At 39.8% G+C, this 18,293-nt stretch overlaps 1 protein-coding gene across 1 annotated transcript in view; it reads left to right on the plus strand.

The window, feature by feature from the left end:
• Positions 1-758: 758 nt before the first annotated feature.
• The window catches only part of MAN2B2 (mannosidase alpha class 2B member 2), a 30,316-nt gene continuing 12,781 nt past the window's right edge, over positions 759-18,293 (plus strand). Inside the window, exons 1-7 of the mRNA XM_067298250.1 lie at positions 759-897; positions 4,812-4,958; positions 8,722-8,827; positions 11,180-11,352; positions 12,607-12,722; positions 13,556-13,733; positions 15,022-15,220. Coding sequence (XP_067154351.1) covers positions 766-897; positions 4,812-4,958; positions 8,722-8,827; positions 11,180-11,352; positions 12,607-12,722; positions 13,556-13,733; positions 15,022-15,220 — 1,051 coding nt within the window. The 5' untranslated portion in view covers positions 759-765. The remainder of the gene's footprint in view (positions 898-4,811; positions 4,959-8,721; positions 8,828-11,179; positions 11,353-12,606; positions 12,723-13,555; positions 13,734-15,021; positions 15,221-18,293) is intronic.

Genomic DNA, 18,293 nt, shown 5'->3' on the forward strand with positions numbered 1-18,293 from the left:
TCCCGAGGAGAGTGTTTGGTCTAAATTACCCATGTAACATTTCTGAATTATGGGTTTTTTTTCCTTTACACAAGGGTTTTCCACAGATACTTTTTGACTCTCACTACAGGGCCAGCCCTTGCTAACAGTGATAAAACCAGTGATAAAACCAATTTGAATGGGATCATTTAAGGAGAAGGTCAACAACACAGAATAAAATTTAATCCTGCTACAACTTTAAAACTCAAAAGACAGATACAACAATCTGTACCAAACAATTACCCACCAAAATGAAAAAGCTCGTGTTCTATTAAGACAAATTTCCACACACACACAAAAAAAGAATTTCCATAAAAAAAAAGAAAAGAAGGATTGTAAGGATTTGCAGCTGCCCAAGATGGCAGAGCTCAGCATCCCTCGGAGCAATCGAGTTTTATGAGAAAAACATCCCCAGCGCAGCGAGCCGTAGCTGCGAGGAGCCCCCGGGGGCCGGCGCGGCACCGGGGCCTTCCCCGCGGCGCTGCCGCCGGGCCCGGCGCCGGCAGCGGGCGGCACGACAGGGGAGCGTCACTCTTGGCTCAGGGAAAGCGGCTTCGCCTTAGATTAATCCTAGGCGCGTGCGGAGCAGCTCCCTTTTCCCAGGAAGCGCGGCGCCGCGGCGCGTCCCCCCGCGGTTCCTCCGCCCCCGCCGGGCCGCGGGGGAGGCGGAGCGGGCGGGCGCGGCCTGCGCGGCGGGACGCGGAAGAGCGGCGGCGGCGGCCTGAGGGGAGCCCGCGGGGAGCCGCCATGCGCCCGCCGCCGCCGCCGCTGCCGCTGCTGCTCTTGGGGCTGGTGCTGCGGGCGGGCGGCCGCGGGCAGCCGCGGGCCTTCGTGGTGGCCCACAGCCACATGGACGTCGGCTGGGTCTACACGGTGCAGGTGGGGCGGCGCGGCGCGGCGGGGGGCGGCCGCGCCCGCTCGCTGCCCGCCCTCAGGGCGGCGGCGGCGGCGGTCGGGCGCCGTTACCGAGTGCGTAAATGCTGTCAGGCGCCCCGCTGCCCTAAATCGGGGTGCTTGATCCCCCCGGGGCCCGGGCCCCTTCCGCCCCGCTGCCCTAAATCGGGGTGCTTGATCCCCCCGGGGCCCGGGCCCCTTCCGCCCCGCTGCCCTAAATCGGGGTGCTTGATCCCCCCGGGGCCCGGGCCCCTTCCGCCCCGCTGCCCTAAATCGGGGTGCTTGATCCCCCCGGGGCCCGGGCCCCTTCCGCCCCGCTGCCCTAAATCGGGGTGCTTGATCCCCCCGGGGCCCGGGCCCCTTCCGCCCCGCTGCCCTAAATCGGGGTGCTTGATCCCCCCGGGGCCCGGGCCCCTTCCGCTTCCGAAGGCAGCGGCTCAGGTGGAAAAGGCACCGTTAGCTTAAACACGCGAATCTTATTTGTGTTCGTGTTGGGCAGGGTGCCCCGGAGAAACCTGCCGAGGAGAAATCTCCAAGTTGGTTATTGAGCAGGTTTTCCAGGTGGTTGCTGTCCCCTTGCTAAGCAGAAACCCCGAGGAAGCTGCAGTGCTGCCGAGGCTTGCTCGGGCAGGGCCTGGATGCCCCTTCCCCTTGGCTGCGGCCGAGCCGGCACCTGCTGCCGTAGCGGAGCAGTGGCGAAATAGTTCTTGCTAAATAAATGAGATGCGGAGCAGAATAGATCAGATGGGTCTGATTTATACCTTTTATATTTGTTAGACTAAATCCTGCACCCTTATTCATTAGTATGAATTTCTTACAGCTTATGCAAAAAAGATGCTGTGGATGCTTTATTTGCTAGTGTTGTATGGCATCAGATGTTTTAGAGTTTTTTTTATTATACTTACTCTTCTAATGGCTCACCAAGGAATCGCTGTTGTGCTTGTGTTTTGTCTTGCTTTTTTTAAACAAGATTAGTGAATTTCTCCTTAATGTTGCAAAGCCCTATTCAGAAATTGCATAAGAGAACACAAAATAACTTTGTATTTTGAGTCAGCTAATGGCTGAAGATTTCCTCTAAGAGAAATGAAACATTTAATTATCATTTTTTGGAGAAGACACGATTGCTTGAAGCCTCCGTTCCTCTCTTAGAAATCACTGATGCTCATGATTTAATGTGGTCAAAAACCACAGAGACTACCTATAGATCCTTTCAAATGCTTGTCTAATAAAGTGAAACTTGCGGGTAACTCTCTGTGGGATACTAATGTGGCCTTAAACTCCATTGGGTTTGGTTTGCTTAGTTATTAGATCTTGCTTAGTTATTAGATCTGAAAAGATACTATTTTTTAGCATTTCATGTCTGCATTCATAATGTGAGAAATAAATATTTTATTTATTATATCAGCACAGCAAGCATCACTGGGTACTGGAAATCTTATTATTGATGGAGAATTTCAGTATTGGATATATAGCAAAATATTTTTTCCTAAAAGAGAACTCCCCATTGCCATCTGGCAATAGCTGTGATACCCCAACTTACGTAAGATGTGGCATCTGGAAGAATGTTTGACCACATCCTACTGTTAGCTACAGTGTGGCATGAAAAGTAAAATTCAAATTTTTACATCTAATAAGACATCTAAAATCTGTGTTCAAGTAAGTGAAGTCTTACCTGGTTATTTATACTGGGCCACTGTTCACTGTTTCAGAGCATCTCATTAGCCGATAGAAGTTATGAATTAGAAAATTCTTGCTTGTGCTTGCAAGTATCCTGGTTTATGACAACAATTATTTTCAGTTCCCACCCACACCAATGGGGTTTATGAATTTTCATAACTCTATAGGACTGGACAATGGCATACCACTTAGATCCAGTAGTTTGTAGTTTGGGTTTGAGTCGTAATAAAGTTTAGGCTGTCTGACTCTTACCAAGACATTCCTAGATGTTCTCCTAGGTTCAGAGATTTAAAAGCCTGTCTTCATTTCCAAGTCGAGAAAATATTTTCAATAAGTTATTTAGCAATAAGTTTTGTAAGTTATTATGCAAAATATTTTAGTATTGTATTAAATCTGAGAAGTCCTTGTTCAGCATTTCAGATACAGTACACTACTTAAAATAACAATTAAAAAATAAAATTGAATCAGATGTTGTAATCATTGTAAGTATTCTTGGATATTGGGTATATTGTTTGTGGCCAATCAGCAGTGAGAAATTAAAATTCCTTAGCAAGCACTTGAGTGTCACTGTTGAACATTAGTAAAACTTAAAAGATATTCCCATAGTTAAACTTCATGTTGTTTTAAACATCTAACCATAACCTTGATTAAAAAAAAAAAAAGCCCTTAAGGACTGATGGAGAAGTCATTGAACAAACAATTATTTAGATAAGCCCTGAAGTATTTTAAGCCATTCCTCCTACAGTCAAATGCTTTGCCCTTTTTAATGATACTTCAGCATTTTTGCAAAGATAACTGGATTTCAGTTGGGGAAAGTAAAGGGGGGGAAGTGCATTTCTGATTTGGATCACATCCTTCTGTTCTTATTTTCAAGATTTCCTTTTTTACAGGAAGTTTGCCAGAATTAAAGCTACAGTTTCACTTTTCATATATCACTGCATAACAATTTTTAAGATGGATGAGGGTTCTGTATTTTAATCACTTTCAGGTGTGTGTGTGTTTATTACGGTGGTGTGCACTGAGCAAGTACCAGTAGCTAACTTGACTGTGGGGTGTCTTTTATTTTGCAGTGTGGCTTTTGGTCAGAGAATAGCAACAGTACAGTTGTACAGCATATCCCGAGGCTGCACACACAGAGTTCTTCATTGTTGCTGTTGTTGTTTTTCCCCATAGTAATCTTTCCTGGATCAGTTTGTATTTTCCTTTAAGTAGAAAAGTGATATGGTTAATGTTCAGATAACCGTGCTATAGATATATGCAGAACTTTTGTTACAAGAAAGCACAAACATTGCAGGAAATCCTAGGATCTGTGTTGTTGCCTATAGTTGTGGTATATCACTTTAAAGGGAAGGGTGGAAGACTGGATCTGGCCAAGCCGAAGTTGCTTTAGCATGGATAAGTGTACCCAAAATACGGTTATGTACACAACTTTAAAATTAACATGTTTTTCATTTGATACCATATGATACATTATAACCATATGATAGGTTATTTGATAAATACATGCTTGCATTCCAGTAAAATCCATAGGCCTCATTCTGGAATCAAAGTGTTTTAGAAACTGTATAGAAATAGAATAAATGCATGGTTCTCGCAGTGGATGAGCCTACATCAAAAGTCAAATTCATTCTGAGAGCTCTTTGCTAGTGTTGTTTTACTCTATCCTAAAACATCAGGTAAAATGGAGTTATTTTTCATGACTGGAACTTCTAGGGCTATAATAGTATAATTTACAGTTTATATATCATTGTATTATACCAGCAACACACATCCACAGCACAGAGTCATACTTTGCAAAAACAATTGTAGTAATTCAAAACATCAGCCCAGCAGAAGAGCAGAAATGGAAGACAAAGCACACGTGTTTCATCCATGTTGGTGCAAAGTCTTATTAATGGCATTGATGATTTAAGTTAAGCAGTGAGCGACAGGGTCAATTGTTCCCAATAGGTCGAGGAAAAAAAGCCTGTATTTGATGTCTGCTGGTCTTGGAGGAAGCTGCAGCATGCTCTGGTGAGGTCCCCCATCAGAGGATGTACTTTGGAGCAGATGGACTCACAGGCTGTAGCTGTAGGCTTATAGAACTCGGTCTTTCCATGTATACAAAGGAAGTTTGTGACAAACTTGTGTTTTGGATCTTTCTTCTCAAGCCCCTGTGACTTTTTGAAACAGCCCATTTAATATGTGCAAAATATAGAAGTTTGTTTTAAACTTTTTTGCAGGAAAGTATGCATGCTTATGCAGCGAATGTCTACACGTCTGTTGTGGAAGAGCTAATGAAAGGAAAGCAGCGCAAATTTATTGCTGTGGAGCAGGAATTCTTTCGACTCTGGTGGGATGCAGTAGCCACGGATAGGCACAAACAGCAGGTAAGTTGTACTAGAGCCAACCTTTCTGTTAACAAAAAATCCATGCACTTTTCAGGGGACAAGAAGAGGCAAAGTAGTTTAACGTTTGCTTTTTGCCAAGGTCTTGTGTAGGCCATCTCTGAATAGGCTCTGTAGGCTATCTGGTGCTTTTTATGAAAGGACCTTAACTCTAAAAGCAATTGCAAGAGGTTAAAACTCCCAGCTGTAGATTAGAGTGATAGGAGGTAGTAACCTTTGAACTGAAGACTTTTCACTTTGCAGTTCTTGTTTCATTGGTGCCTTTCTTATTTTGGGGCACACTGTAAGATCTGGGTGGCTCTGAATGAATCTGAGCCATTGTCTGCTAAAGCTTCTGAAGCTTATGAACTGCTGCCTAACACTGCTCACGAAAAGGAACTTTTTTCTTTTCGATTGAATATTGCTCAAAAACTCCCATTTGTAAACGAGGGTAATGCAGTAAAAAGACAATGCAAGATTCAAGAAGAATAGCTATTTCTTGGGTTTGTTTATTTATGGACTGCAATCCCTTTCAGTCTTAAAAGTTTTAATTCAAGCAGTTTTCTTCTGGTAAAGACATTACGAAGTTTTGTTTGTCATTTCTCCTTTCCTCTGGCATGAAACATGCTGAAATTAAAGACTGGGCCAGTAGCCTAGATGCTGGTAGTATATTGCATCACAATACACAATGCTTAAGCTTTGGACCCTAAAACCAGAGGGTTTATAGATGTAGTTTCCCATAGGTACTAATTTGAAGGTCCCCTATATTTGTTACAAAGGTCCAGGCAACAGCAGGAGATTACTTGCAGTACATGAAGTTGTGGTTTTGTTTGAAGTACTAGGGGAGGTGGTTGTGTAAAAATGACACCTCTTGTCTATTTTTGTAACCTAGTCTTTCAATAAATTCTGAAAAGTTTAATGTTTAACTAATAGCTTACGATCTGTGTGTGTTTGACCTTTGTGATAGGTCTTGCTATGTATTGGCAGCTGTCTGTACAGGCCCTTTGCCACTTGCAAGAAGATTTTCTTGTTTGTTTTTTAGTTAGAAAATTATATGGTAAGTCTGGGGTGGGGGAATTAAAAAGAAAAAAAAGACATGGGAACTACTGTGTGCGGGACAGGAAAGTATTCTAACTTTTTGATGGAAAATGATCATATATCAAGTATGTAGGGTCCCTCTAACTCAGACTATGAAGTAAAGGCTTATGTTCCTAATATTTATTCTCTCTGTTAAAAAGAATCCAGAAGAATACATCTTTATCACTTTGACCTCAGTAGTGCAAAACTAGTAGATATGATTCTGCCTTTAATTTCCTATCCTAATTACTGATAATTATGGCTTTTATGCATTTTTAGTTAGCTTTATGGTTGATTATCTGGAAAATAAAATGGTTAAAACCAAAATCCTTTTAAACCTATGTCAGAAACATTGAATATAAAATAACTTTTAGGAGCTATAGTGCTTGTTGATATGTAACACTTGTTTTTAACATTAGCAGTTTGCAAGGAATTGGGCCTTGAAATTAGGTCACTGATTACTGTCCTGCTTTTTTCCACTTGAACTCCAACATTAGTGATTTTCTATAATACGGCTCTTTGGTTTTAATTTTGCCTTTTTTTTTTTCTTAGATCAGTATTTTACTTGAAATACAGGATTTAATTCTGGTTTCTTTTGGAATATCTGCTTTGGATTAGAGTGGTAGTATTAAAAACTAGTAAAAGATATGGCCTGATAACTGAAGCTGATTTTACACTGCAGACAAGAGAGTACGGAGTAGTGAAGTGTATGGCAGCAGTACTGCAGATGTGAACCTCCTAGTTCTCAGTGCATGTTGTTTCCACAATATGTCCTTGTGTGAAACATTCCTGTGAGCTTACCCTGGCTTGATGTCTGGGCCTTGTAATTAAGGGGGAGAAGGTGTGTAGCCACTTCTGTCTGATTTGGAGCAATGGGTTGATGTGAGGATAGTAATAGGTGTCCTGAGGTCCAAAGGTAAGCTGTATTACTGTCTGGTGATAATACTGTCTGGTTCTAGTCATGAGAGGACTTGTCTTTACAGGTACAGTTGGCTTTTTCTGGAGCTGGAAATTATTTAAATTGTTTGAATTTTTTTTTTCTTATTTCCAACATCTCAGTGGTTCCACAAAACTTTAAATTTAAAAGTTTCCATGGCCCAAAGTCTGGATCAGACATCCTTCCAAAGGGGTGTAATAGCTACAGATACTTTTCATGTAGGTCAGGACCAGTTCTGTGCTGACACCAGATACCAGTTATCTGGTCTCCCAGCATGCTAATCAGTCACCACAGTCGGCTGGAACTAATTTATGAATGCTTAGCCCTGAAGCATTTTCACAGCATTGTGAAGGAGAGGAATGATTGTAATCAAAATTGACAATCTGGCATCGTATCTGAGCAGACACGGGGGCATTCAGTGAAGGTTCCTGGGGAAATAAACATAATAGCTCTGGAATTGTCATACATGATGGATTAAAAAAAAAATTTGGTGGAGAATAACATACATATTTATACAGACTTTCTTTGATGGAAGTTTGAGATACCTTTGAAGTTCCAGGTAGTGAAACAACTTTTTTAAAAACAGAGAAGGCTCTCTCAGACTTCTAGAAAGGGGCACAGACTGTTGTCTTCCCCATCGCACACACCCCTCCATGTAGCATATATGCTAAAAGTTGCATCTGAAGTTGTGCTTGCTGTTTCTAGTGGCTGAAATTAAAAGAAAAAAATCTAGAACAGGTGTTAATATATTGACAGCTTTTAAACTAGGAAAAAGAACAGAAATGAAGGTTAGCGATGGGTTTAGTCGGGTAGGCAAACCTGCTACATGTGGAATAAGCATTCCTTAATAAAGCATTTTACCTTTAATAAGATGAGCATCCTGTGATTTCTTTTGGAAATATAGACCCACATGGAAGGAGAAGTCTTTCTAAAGACAACAAAAGTGCTGGCAGCCTTTCCTTTTAGTATTATCTTTGCCATCTCATAACTTCCTTGTTTGTTTTTTTTTTACTGCTGTTTGTAGTTCTGAGTTATTTCAAATAACCTTGATTGTACCTTTATGTCCATTCGCGGAGCTGAACTGAAGCAAAGTGTTCCTAGCCATGGTGCAGTGGCATTCCCGGCCTCCCTCCCAGCTCCTGCAGAGCTCAGTCTCCAATCTGGTACTGAGGCAGCGAGTAAAGGAAACCCTGTGAGCCCGGCCATTGCTGCTTGCATGGGGCTGCATATTTCTCTCTGATCCAGCCACCTAATGCCCTTCCTAAGCACAGGCAGTTGCAGCAGGGGGAAGACTTTGGAAGAAGCAATAGTATCTGCTTTTTTAATTCTCTAGCTCTACCTGTCTTGAGGCAGGGTCTGAGGTGGCTGCCAGTGCAGTGTGTGGGGACAACAGCGAGGTGTTTAGCTGGTATAAGGACATAAAGACAGCTCTACTGGGAAACACCAGAAGGTCAGTGTCTATGGGGCAATGAGTGTGTATCCTTTGTGCCTGCTGGTTGGTTTCAGTGTAAGCTGGGTACATTGATGCTACTGGCAGCATGTTAGTATGTTTTTTTTCTGCTTCACCATTTGATAGCACTCAGTACAGACAGCCTTTTACCCCACTTTTGTCCTGGATGCATTTTTGACAAATGTTGTGTTAGTAATATGATCGGTAATATGCTGTGATCTGAAATGACTTTGTAGCCTGTAGCCTTTGTAGCCTAGACTAAAATGGCATTTATCTTCTGTGTCTTAACTTCAATATCATAGGTGCATCAGTTACTTCAAGAAGGACGATTGGAATTTGTCATTGGAGGGCAAGTGATGCATGATGAAGCTGTGACACTAATTGATGATCAGATTTTACAGTTGACGGGTATGCATATTTGAATTTAGCTTTTAGTTTTCACTGTTATGACCTTGAAGGTCTTGTTTATTTTTCATTTCTCCACCCCAAAGTTACTATTACTTTTTTGCTCTTTAAGAACTGGTGTCTCAAATTTTTCTTGATGGTGGATTTTCTATATAAATATCTTTGCTTAAAAAATAACAAACAGTTCTGCAGTAAACAGAAGGGTTACTGAAAGCTAACTTGTAGTTTAGTTGATGTGAATTGTAAACTCCTTTATAGCAGAGGCCTTTTTAGCATGTGTGTGTTTGAGATCTTAAGCTCCTGGGAAGATAGGTAAGGTGAAATTGAGGGTGTGAAACAGTGGAAGAAAATACCTGGTAACAATTCAGGGAGTGGGGGATTGTTGTGCTTAGACTAAGTCTTCTGCAAAACATGGGTCATGGAATTTTACTAAGGTCATCCAAACTTAGCTGAAAGACTTGCTTGATGAAGAACCCCCCATTTGTAATTATTAACAACTATCGACACCCTCTGTTATAGGCACATATTTCTAAGAGAGGCACTGTTTTCCATTTTAATTTTCTAGCTCCTGCTTCCAGTCATTTGGATCTGTTATGCCTCTCCATCTGATGATTTAAAGGGCCTTTTAGTATTTAGGATTATCTCCATTTGGTTAATGAAAAGAAACAGTCCAAATCATGCCATTAGTGTGCTATAGATACTTAGACTATGCCATGAGGATGCAGCATGATTTTTTGAGGTGAGAGGGAATCTATTAGCACCAGCTGACTGTCATGCTGATATAAACCCTGCCCATTTCAGGGCTGCATCCTGGACAGCTTTCTACATGGGAGAATAAAAGGTCAGAAAACAGTTTTATCATGTGCTGGATCTGACTGCACAGCAGCACTGGCCATGTTCCTTGCTTGTCAGTGTTGATCAGGAACACAAGGATAGCAGTAGCTTTGGACTCTCACTGAGTCACCACATCGCACTCTGGCCAAAAGGAGAAGGGATGACTTTTTTTTTTTTTCATCCAATTCCTGCGTGTAAAGCTGGTTGTATGGGCTTAGTATACCCAGCCCAGTATTTCTTCAAAAGAAAATACTAGTATTGAGTAAAGAGCCCTTTTGGTAAAGGTTACTGTAGCTTTTTCTTTCACTGGAGTTAGGTGCATAAATCATTATTTCTAATTTAATACTTCATTCTATGTATAAACGTATAAATTCTATTTAGAAGAAGATTCAAGTTTAATTAATTTAGCAGGAACAAAAAATATTAATAAATCTTGGGTTTTAAGATCCCCAGTTATGTTTCCTAAAAGTACTCTGCACAGTTTCCACTGATTCAAGTAGATGTGAACAAAAAATGTGTCCTTGCATTGTATGCTGAGTTCATCTTGAAAAGCCAGTGCAGACATTTGGGTCTACATTTCATGTCTTCTGTCTGTCTGTCCAGCCAACTGTGTTTTGGAATAGCCTATCAAACTGCGCCTAAAATGTGCTTCAGTCAGAAGAACTAGAATGAACCCATTGTTTGTGAGCATTTTCATGAAAAGTCATTAACCATGGGAAAGACGAAGGGAATAGAAAATGCGACCTCAGTTAAATCAAACATGGTCTTAACATTTTTGGAATAAACATAGTTCAAAATGGAAAAGATAGGATTGTATTTTCAAATGGTTCTAAGCACAATTCCAAAACTATAAAACTGAGATCCCTTTTTGGTGATGAGGATACTAATGTGATATGCTGGAGTTCTGTATACTAACTGCTTCACTTTTTTTTTTTAATGTCTATTTAAATAATTTGTCTGAATTTATCCTATTGTCTGCTCTTTGGGTTTTTTTATTTAAAAATACAAAATGAATAGCATCTTATAAATAGGGTTGCTATTAACCTTTGCCTTTTTTTTTTCTATGATTATCATAAGAATATTTATTTTGTTTACTGGATGGGTTCTCCTGTCCTTTTGTAATCGAAACGAGACTGAAGTTTCCTGAGGATTGGTGGTGAGATTTCATCAAACACAAACTCAAACCCTGTTTGTTGTCTTGATTCAGACTTCAACCTGACTAATATTAGCCTGAACCTAATCTGGCTCTCAGTACCGTTTCCCAGGCCTCTCTCTAATCATAATTCCTATTTGTTATTCAGCTTTTCTGATGTTAATAAGTTGTACTGGGCATAGCAAAATAAATATTGCCAGTGTGAACTTTCAGCTGTGAATTGTTACATTTCTGAGGCCCTGAATGCTTGGGAAAAGAACAACAAAGGAGCTATCCTTCAAGTGCTTATCTGTAATGCTATATGCCTATTAAACTTCTGAAATGAACTTGTAAAAGCATTCCTAATGTAAACAAATTTTGCTTTGCAGAAGGCCATGGGTTTTTATACGAAACCTTTGGGATCAGGCCTCAGTTTTCTTGGCACGTAGATCCTTTTGGAGCTTCAGCTACAACGCCAACTCTTTTTGCTCTGGCTGGTTTTAATGCTCATCTTATCTCTCGAATTGACTATGATCTGAAGGCTGACATGCAGAAAAACAAGGTAAAAATATCCCAAGGAGTGGAACCCGTGCCAACCTCTCCTTACAGTACTCTAAACCATGACATTAAGAAAAGCGTATCTCTGATCTGTGCAAGAAAATGCAGGGTTTTCTTCTTTAAAAGTAACGTGCTGATTGCATATGGTAATGGGGAAATGTATCGAGTCTGTGTACTACTGTCAGTATTGTTATCTTGTCTGACTTCTGGTCAAGGACAAAATATAGTCTGCCTTGAAAAAGGCATAATAAAATTGGCCAGTTGAGTGAGGCATAAGAGGGCATTGAAATAACAGTGCTGGGATTGGGCATATGTAGAATAAGGTGTTTCAGGCTTCTCCTGAAAAAAATTTGTATCTTTTTTTTTTTTTATATAGACTGCTTTAAAGTGCAGCATGTACTTGGGGGCAGCGGTTGTCATGCTTGGAACATTTATTTATGTCTGTGAAAATGATAATACTAGATCAGTCAGGGTTGCAGCTAATCAGTTTCTTGCTGAATTCAATTTTCATTTCCATTTCTGCCTTCTCTTGTGCAAAAAGTCCCAGATGCAGTAAATATTTTTCTTAAACAATGCTGGACTCTGGTCTGTCATCAAGTTTATACACTAAATGATGTGCAATTAAGAGGATTTCATTGGTGTGAGCTGCGTGTTAGGCAAGTTTCTGTGAAGCTTGCATGAAACTGAAGTCTTTCTGAAGAAGAAATATGTTGATTTCAGTGAAGAAAGGACCTACCACCTCATGTTTGGGGTGAATTATGATACTTCCTTTCTGTTAAAACCTCTTACCAGCCTTTGAGAATCTTTTCCCATCTTAACTTTTTTTTCAGGCGTGTGACAGTCTGGAGGCTTTCAAAACTGTAAAAATTCTATTTGAATTGATTAAACATTTATTCTCACTGACTACAGTGCAATCTAGACTACATCTGAATCTTTTGTAGCTTATAGGTGTTCAAGCCCTACTGAAACAAGTAAGGGGTAAAGCCTGTGGAAAGCTAGGTTCACATCTAGATCACAGGAGCTTGCTAGCAGTGTGCTGCCTCCTTCTCTCCTTTTCCATGGGTTTGAACAACAGAAAAGGAGAAAATAAACATGTGATCTTGTTTGAGGTATCATTGGTTGGTTCTTAAACAAAAGTACTCAAAGTAGTACAAATGGCTGATGGAGAGAAGGGCAAAATGAAGTTTTAAGGTGATAATGATGGTAGTTCTGTACTTGTCATCACCGATAATGATTTCTTATCTTTTTTGTTTTCCAGAAACTTCAGTTTGTATGGCAGGGCTCTCCTTCCTTATCTGAAAGTCAAGAGATCTTCACCCATGTTATGGATCAGTACAGCTACTGCACTCCATCACAAATACCTTTTTCAAACAGGTCTGAAGATTTCCCAAACCTGCAGAAATATTATCACTTCTGAGATTTTTGTGTGGCTGGAGTTAAAGCATTTTCTTTGACCTTTTTCTTTCAACAGTATTCTGCTTTCCCTCATAGACTCCATTAAGTGAAGGGGCTGTCTGGACTCTGTAGAACTGAGTCAGGGTTACTGAACACCCCCAACTACCCACCATGAGACATGAAGTGTGCTCAGTACCTAACAATTGAATCGTCAAAAGTGATATTTTACTATTGACAGGCTTTAAAAAATACTTTTAACTCCAGGAAGTTCACCATGGACTTGACTATTGCTAGTTGATTTTCTATGAGAGATTTTCAGCCTTATTGGGCTGAGATTGTATATATTGGCTGTATACAAACTAGAGAGACTGTAAAAATTTCTATTCACTTTGTGGAAAAAAACTTGAGCACTTTTGAACAGAAACATTAATAAGACTTAAATATGCAACATTATCTTACTGTCTGGCTGATCCAGTAAAACACTCTTTGTAAATGAAGTGCACTTGTGGGGAGATCCTCCTTGTTACAGAGTTTGCCATTTTGTCCTATAATTTCTTTGTTCTATGCTAACAAGCAGCAGGGACTTGGAAAGCTGCACAGTGCAAAAGAAAAACAGACAACCTACTCCTCACCCCCAGAAAAACATTAAAAACTAAATACTGGGAATGAATGTAAAGTGGAATTTTTTGCCTCTTATTCCCTTTGTGTCTGTATTTTTTATCCCAGCATCTTTTGATGTGTTGTTGTTTGTTTTTTTTCCTTCCAGTTGAATAAATCCTGTTTATAGCCTATTGCTTTCTCTTTCCACTTAGGTCAGGATTTTATTGGAATGGAATTGCAGTTTTCCCAGATCCACCGAAAGACGGTGTGTATCCAAACATGAGTCTGCCTGTTACAGATACCAACATTCATCTGTATGCACAAACCATGGTGGCAAACATTAAGGAGAGAGCAGCCTGGTTCCGAACAGGTGATGTCTTGTGGCCATGGGTGAGTGCATCATCAGCATTTGGTTTAGAAGTGGCAAGTACATGTACAGTATGGACAGTGCTAATAAACGGCACTTTGCCACAGCATGTGGTGCCCAAGTGCTGGTACAAACCACCTGATGGTAAAGTGTTTTTCTAATAAGTAGGCCCCAAATATCTCATTAGTATTTATTTTTTAAAAATAGCTCCCTTGTACCAACTGTCTACCAAGTCTTTCACCTTAATTAATCTAGACGGAAATGTGACAAATTGTAAAAACAACCTCTTGCCAAATCATATACTGCAATAATGCTTCCTTTCTCCTCACCTTGTTTTGCCTATTTTTATGCTCTTTATGTAACCGCTTAGCACAACTTAACCCTAAGTAAACAAAAATGATAGTGTTACAGGAAAATGTATTAAACATTAAGTAGACTAGGTCTGTCCTAAATGATGTGTAATCATTTTCTTATACATTACTTGTGTTCTGCTTAGAAATATAACAATCTCCCAACATGGTCATCCAAACACTTTTTCAGCAATATGCACTGTTCGTACTAACCTACATGTGCCTGTAGCACCAATATGGTCTAGACTTTTTAAAAGTCATTAGAAAAGAATAGCTTTGCGTAAACTGAGCGTATAGTCTGGTTTTGAGTTTTGATGGATGCTGTAGAGCCCATAATTACAGTAAAGAAGGATAAGGTGTATTCTTAAGGTGGCTATTTCACCAGAATATATGTTTTGCAAAGAGAACAAATGTTTTCTGATAGGTCCAGTTTTCTGAGTCACCGATCTGTTTCTCTCCTGTGTTTGTGCCACCGTTGCTTATGTCGACCTTTTTTTATAAAGGGAGAGGGAGGAAGGGGGATATGACACTCTAGCAGTGTGACAGTGAAAGCTGTGCTGGAGTAGAGAGAAGGGAGTTTTGAATGGTATGAATAATTCCAAATGTCTAGATCCAATCCTGCAGTCTTGCAGTAAAGTAAGAAAATTTCAATCTCTGATTTTCTGCTTTATTTGCATTGCTGTAATTCTTACTTTGTTTAGAGCTTATTGAAGCTCAGTACTCATTCATACTGCTGTGTAAATGTGGAGAGAGATCGCTACAGCTAAGCTTAGCATTTTTCATGCTTGCAGACAGTTTGGAGTTCTTGAATAATTTTTTTTCCAGTTAAAAATTTAGGAAATACACACCTTCCCACTTGATGGGCAATCAAGATCAAAAGAAATACCACATTATGATACTGTTAAACAGATCCTTTTAAATGACACAAAGTCATTTGGCTGTTTTGTTTTCTGAATTTCAGGGCTGTGACAAACAGTTCTTTAATGCATCTGTTCAGTACTCCAACATGGACCTATTGCTGGATTATATTAATGAGCATTCGGATCAGTTTGGAGTGACTGTCCAGTATGCCACTGTTGGTGATTACTTCCAAGCAGTTTATAACAGAAGTCTTGCATGGGAAATTCGGGACTCTCAAGACTTTCTTCCATATTCAACAGGTAATCAAGTTCACAACTGCATGATGTCTGCCTCAAATATATATGTTTAAAGTTTTAATAAAGGGAAATCTAGAAAATGAGAAATAAAACAAAAATGCCTTCTCTTCTCCTTATGATAACATTTATTTTTGCAGTCAGATCCCATCAAATAAGACAAAATTATCTCAACTCAGTGGTGTAAGAAAGATAGTAGGGCAGTGGTTAGAGTATTTCTTAGGGGTGATGGAAGTAAGAGATAAAGGAAGAGAGCCTGAAAGAAAGAGTATAGGAATAGCAAAACTTGGCAAGAAATCTAACTTGAAGGTTTTGGTTTGCTGCCTTTAAATAACAACAGTGACCAAAGGAAAGCTAAGCAGAAGGTATATCCATGAGTGTGTGATATCATGCAGATTTTTTAATGACCTGGATACTGCACTAATTGGGTTCTGTTGCAATAAATGAAAGATCTGAGAAAACAGTGAGCAATGAGATAAATCTGTAGGCCTAAATCACCTGACTGAAATTTAGTAAGATGTTTTAGTGGATGGTTGAAGGAAAAATACTGCAATGTATGTAAAACACTGCGAACTAGTTAGCAGGTGGCAATGAAGAGAGGGATTGGGAAGAAAAAATGATTCCAGAGGTGCTTACATATGATGTCATATGTAAGTAACAGAACCACATGTACTAATTTAAAGCAGAACTGATCCAAGAAGTCTCTCATGAAACTGGAAGGGACTTGTCTGCAAGCTCTAAAGCAGAGATCCTAGGACTCATTCTGCTTCAAGTATAAATTTTAAATAATTTTTTTTCATGCTTAGACATAACTTGGAATTCATTCTTTTCTCTGCCTCCCACATGTGAGCATGCACATGTAGTCTAGATATTCAGCAGTATCGTGTATGCTTGTTATGTCCCTCCTTTTCTTCCCCCCAAATCAGCTGTTGTAAGCACGTAGTGCTTCAGGATCCATGGAAGTGTAGGGAAACTGATAAATTGAAAGATACCTAGAAACAGATGGATGCAGGGCTGAGTAGAGCAATGTCCCATTAATACCTGTTAGAGGAACTGGATTATGCATAAATTAGAGATAGGAAAGAAGTGACATGAGAATAATCTATGAATGTCTGAGGGAGAAGTGAGTCAAGTTACCAGTGATGAGCCAGGGAATGTGAAAGCTCTTGGGTTACATCTCTGTTAGTGCAGTGGAATAGGAGTGGGTCAGAGTAAAATAGTTGGTGCTGAGAACTTGATGTCCACACTACATATTTCCAGGAAAACTAGATGTCATCCAGTCATGTAGACTGAATGCCCATTAGTGCTTGGTACTTATCTTCAGGTTTATTATTGCATGAAAGGAATCCATTTGATGAGCTCCAAAACTCAATCAGTTATATGAAGGTAAAGCATGCTAGGTAAGGATGACCTGTAGATTCACTTCAAAGGCTTGCTTGTGATCCAAACTAAAATATTAATATAAATGAACTCCTGAAGTCCCCTGTAGCTCTAGGAGATAATCTTTTTTTCATTAATAAAACAGTTATAAGTTCTGAAAAACTGTGGGTATGAGTCAAGCCTCAAAAACAGAAATACCCCCTTTCTTTCTGAATTTCATACTACGATGTGACACATTCATTGCAGTTGCTTGTTACTGGCTGCATTATGTTAGCTCTTCAGAAAGGTCTGAAAAGTAATGGGAAGATATGAGGAAAGGTGTTGCCCTACCCAGCATCACTTTAATCCCTTTCCCCGCTAAATTTACCCCAAAAAATCTTTTTTGAGAGACTTGTATATCAAAGTATTTAGAGAGAAGGCAACAGCTAACTTCTCGGTTTCTAAACTCATTAATTAGTTTCATGGCACTGATAAGATTGCCATTAAAGTACCCTTTTTCTTATTTATTCATAGCTACATCATCCCACTTATTTTTTTGGCACTGTGGATATATACCTCAGACTATTAGGACCCAAATTTAGATTATACATCCAATATTCTACAGTGTGTCTGTTAACTTTTTAAATGAATAAAAATAACCATTGCTTCCTGTGAATCATTGCACGGACTGATCCCTGACTCACTCACCTCCCCCTAGGGATCATGTCATATCTAACAATTTGCTGATAAATTCATTGCCAGTTCTAACTGCTAATATCCTTTTACATCTGGGCTCTTACCTGTATCTTTTGGCACATTTTACAGGCAGTAGTCGATTGTCACTTGTTCGCATAATAGCAGCTCCCTCAGTGTTCTAGGTGGGTGCCCACACATAGATGCAATCTCTTCCCCAAAGGGCTTACTGTGCCTTGCAATTGCGGTATATATTTGAGTGCACTTTCTCCCACATACTGTTTTGCCTCTTGATGATTAATCCTCTCTTATTCTTCCTATGCCATTTTACTGTGAGTCACTTATTGGGCTCAATGTCACTACTGACATATGCCTTGGAAACTCAAATTTTAAGTCCCAGACATGTATTTCCTTTCTCTACTCTGCATTCATTGTACTGTACTGGTATGTTTGTAACTCTTTTGCTTCTAACCTTGAAAACTGAAATGAAATTGATTCTGTTTGAATTCTTACCATTTTCAGACCAGCAGGAATTTTTCCTAGGGGTTTTTGACCAGAAGTTCACACTTGCTAGTTGTTGCCTTTGATCCCAGCGTGATGGCAGATTGTTACAGTTTTATATATGCACTTTACAAAACACTCTGAACTACCTTTTGTAAAAAAAATATTTCAATGGCTTATCCAAAAAACCCTCACCCAATAAGTGGAGATACGGTGGTTTTAAAAACAAATACCTGTTTTCCTAGTTTACCGTATGGACTACTAGAAAACGTTAGCACAAATGAACTGTTGAAATACTTTCCACTGACCACTGGAGGGTGTCTTTTGATGTAGTTTGAAGTGTTGCAGTAGTTTGAAATCAATTTGTTATTTCACTGTTTCTACTCCATTTTGAGGAAATTAAATTTAAGGGCAGTCTATTTGTCTGACTAAAAGGGGAGAAGATGGAGGGCTTATAAAAAAGAAATAACCGAGGATTATAATGCACTTCCTTTATTGTCGAGTAATACAGTGTGCTTCAGTGGCG

The sequence above is a fragment of the Apteryx mantelli genome, chromosome 5, assembly GCF_036417845.1.
Source record: "Apteryx mantelli isolate bAptMan1 chromosome 5, bAptMan1.hap1, whole genome shotgun sequence".
Taxonomy (NCBI): Eukaryota; Metazoa; Chordata; class Aves; order Apterygiformes; family Apterygidae; genus Apteryx; species Apteryx mantelli.